Source organism: Anoplophora glabripennis, unplaced genomic scaffold (genome assembly GCF_000390285.2).
Source record: "Anoplophora glabripennis isolate ALB-LARVAE unplaced genomic scaffold, Agla_2.0 scaffold1003, whole genome shotgun sequence".
In the NCBI taxonomy this organism is placed as follows: domain Eukaryota; kingdom Metazoa; phylum Arthropoda; class Insecta; order Coleoptera; family Cerambycidae; genus Anoplophora; species Anoplophora glabripennis.
In genome coordinates this window covers 61,246-64,010 of record NW_019417114.1, presented here as the reverse complement: position 1 = coordinate 64,010, position 2,765 = coordinate 61,246, and the positions used below count along the sequence as shown (strand labels likewise).

Genomic DNA, 2,765 nt, shown 5'->3' with positions numbered 1-2,765 from the left:
TGGCAGAGTTTTTTTCTGGGCCACTGGCAAATTTATTAGTCTGGATCGGAATATGGTTGTCTCACAATTTTAAGGAATCGATCGAGGTAAGTTTCTTTTATTTTTTCCTTTTACATTAAAAGCGGCTTACTTCCTCACTCCTTGTGGCAACTAAATTAAACCTTCTCTGTATTCACACAAATGTTAGGAATGTAAAACTGAACTAAGCGTGTATTATTTTTTGTGTTTTTTGATTTTTGGAATTCAAGTTGTAGCAAAAGTTATCGTTCATATAATTTTTATCTCTTACCTTATTATATTTCTTATACCACACTACATACATACCACTTTGAAAAAGTCAGATCTAATTGATCACGATTTTACCATAACACATGGTGTTATTTTAGTTTTGCTTTCGGTCTCGATTCCTAATATATAATCTGGTTGTTATCCAATTTCTTTTCGTATAATTTGCTTAGTAAAATGATATCGTAGTAAATTATTGTTAACTACTTTTGATGTATAAATTAAATTTTTAAATAGTTTTGCATATTTTGAATAAAATCATGGCACAGATTGATTAGCACCGAATATCCGTTCATTGTTAATATCCTACTTGCTTATATATTTTTTTCTATTTCCAAATTGTAACTGAAACCTACCATACCACGGATTTTGTGACCTAAGACAACGTTCGCTTGGATCCAGGGTCTCGTAATCACCATCCATGGAGTCTGTCGACCGATAATCACTTGGCCATCCACATCTGATAGATGACCAAAGCGTCAACACCCCCTCAGATATATTACAACTTGGAACAGAGTAAGACCCATCCATATCGTTGCCAAATCTTGTCAGAAGCTATCATCGCATCATTGCTGTTACTTTCAACTTATTACATTCAAGTAGAGATTTCTAGTCAATTTTTGATCTGTTACGTCTAATGTTGTCGAGAATTTTAACTTAGTATTTATTGCTGTTCTCTAAAAAAATGATTTATGTATGAACCGTAAATTTATATTAAACCTGTTTTAATAATCTTTTGTTTGTCTCATTTCTTCCTCGTAGAATAAGAGCATATCTACACATAAAGAATTTCATACTACAACCCCACGACCTTGCTGTAATCTCACTGCAACCTGATCGTAGTTTAGCTGGATGCTTCCTATTTAAGTATACTTGGGTTTTGCAGTCAATTATCCCAAGAAGTTATTGATTCACTTTGAATAACGTTACAATATTAGCTTGCTGTGTAACTACATAATTAAAATAGGTACTTTAGATTTTAGATCATGGTCCTTATATTTTAAAGTATAAACTTTTACCGAAATGTTTTATAAGAAGAACATTTATCTATCATTGGTAACAATATCACTGCCTTCTATGTTGACCAAAGGTCAAAGACCTCCCGAAGGTAAATATGTCGGTACGAGCAAAACTTGTGATTCTCAGGAGCGGAAGCTACACAGTCAAGGTAATCAGCCATAGTCAAGCTCCGCAACAATGTAGTATGAAACTTATTGAATTTAGGAAAACAGTTTGTGTATTAAACTGTCTTTTATAGCTTGTCTATTAGGTATTGAAAGGATATTGGAAATAATAACTCAAATGATTAATTCGTGTAGATTTATTTAACCCTCACAAAACCAGTGCTGAGTATTCAATTAATAACATTAGAAGTACATTAGAAATGCGTATATATGAAATGCATTTTATCACAACCAAGATACATTTAACAAACAACCGTGATATATTCAACAAACAACCGTGATATATTCAACAAACAATCGTGATATATATGCAACAAACAATCGTGATATATTTCACAAACAACCCTGATGTATTTAACACACAACCGTGATATATATGCAACACACAATCGTGATATATTTAACAAACAACCCTGATATATTTAATACACAACCGTGGTATATATGCAACACACAACCGTGATATATTCAACAAACAATTGTGATATATTCAGCAAACAACCGTGACATATTTAACACACTTTCAAATACAGGTTGTAAACCTCAGTGACGAAAAACAGTAGCGGAATACATTTATAGAGAATTGAATTGTAAAGCCACAATGAAATAGGTGGTGGTGGTGCTCAGGAGAGAAAGCAAAGTGGATCTTCTTATTTCGAAGAAACCAGCAGCCGTTAGTTTTGGTCTCTTATTCCTGATTAGCTTCTTCAAACTGTCCAGCTCCTCCAANATTTATAGGGAATTGAATTGTAAAGCCACAATGAAATAGGTGGTGGTGGTGCTCAGGAGAGAAAGCAAAGTGGATCTTCTTATTTCGAAGAAACCAGCAGCCGTTAGTTTTGGTCTCTTATTCCTGATTAGCTTCTTCAAACTGTCCAGCTCCTCCAACTCTTTGGAAAACAGGGGCAATGTCTGTTCCAGTCTGTAGCAGTTCGTCAGCAACTCGTCTGTCTCAGTCACAACCGAATCGCAGCAGAAAATTATAGCCGTCAACCAGATCTGTAACAAAATCACGCATGTAGTATTCGTAGATGCTGTTATTTTTTTAATCTACGGTGGCCGATTCTGTTATTAATTGATCGTTTGGTTAACATTTATGATTTTCACTTTATTTTAAATATAGGGTGGCCAAATGAAAACGAAACAGAGCCATTTTCAGGAACTGCGTCAAGATTGTAGAAAAACGCTCAGACCCGTCGATTTTAGATTAAAGGGGGACATTCTTTGCTGGTATTTTTGACTCCGCCACTTTCACCCCCAAGCAAGGGTAAGCATCACCCCAAAATATTTAAATGG

The 2,765-nt window shown here is 34.6% G+C and overlaps 1 protein-coding gene across 1 annotated transcript in view; it reads right to left on the bottom strand.

Annotated features, from left to right (window-relative positions):
• Positions 1–2,201: 2,201 nt before the first annotated feature.
• Positions 2,202–2,765, bottom strand: part of LOC111692154 — a 7,502-nt gene continuing 6,938 nt past the window's right edge. Inside the window, exon 2 of the mRNA XM_023455929.1 lies at positions 2,202–2,468. Within this exon, the coding sequence (XP_023311697.1) occupies positions 2,202–2,468 (267 nt within the window). The remainder of the gene's footprint in view (positions 2,469–2,765) is intronic.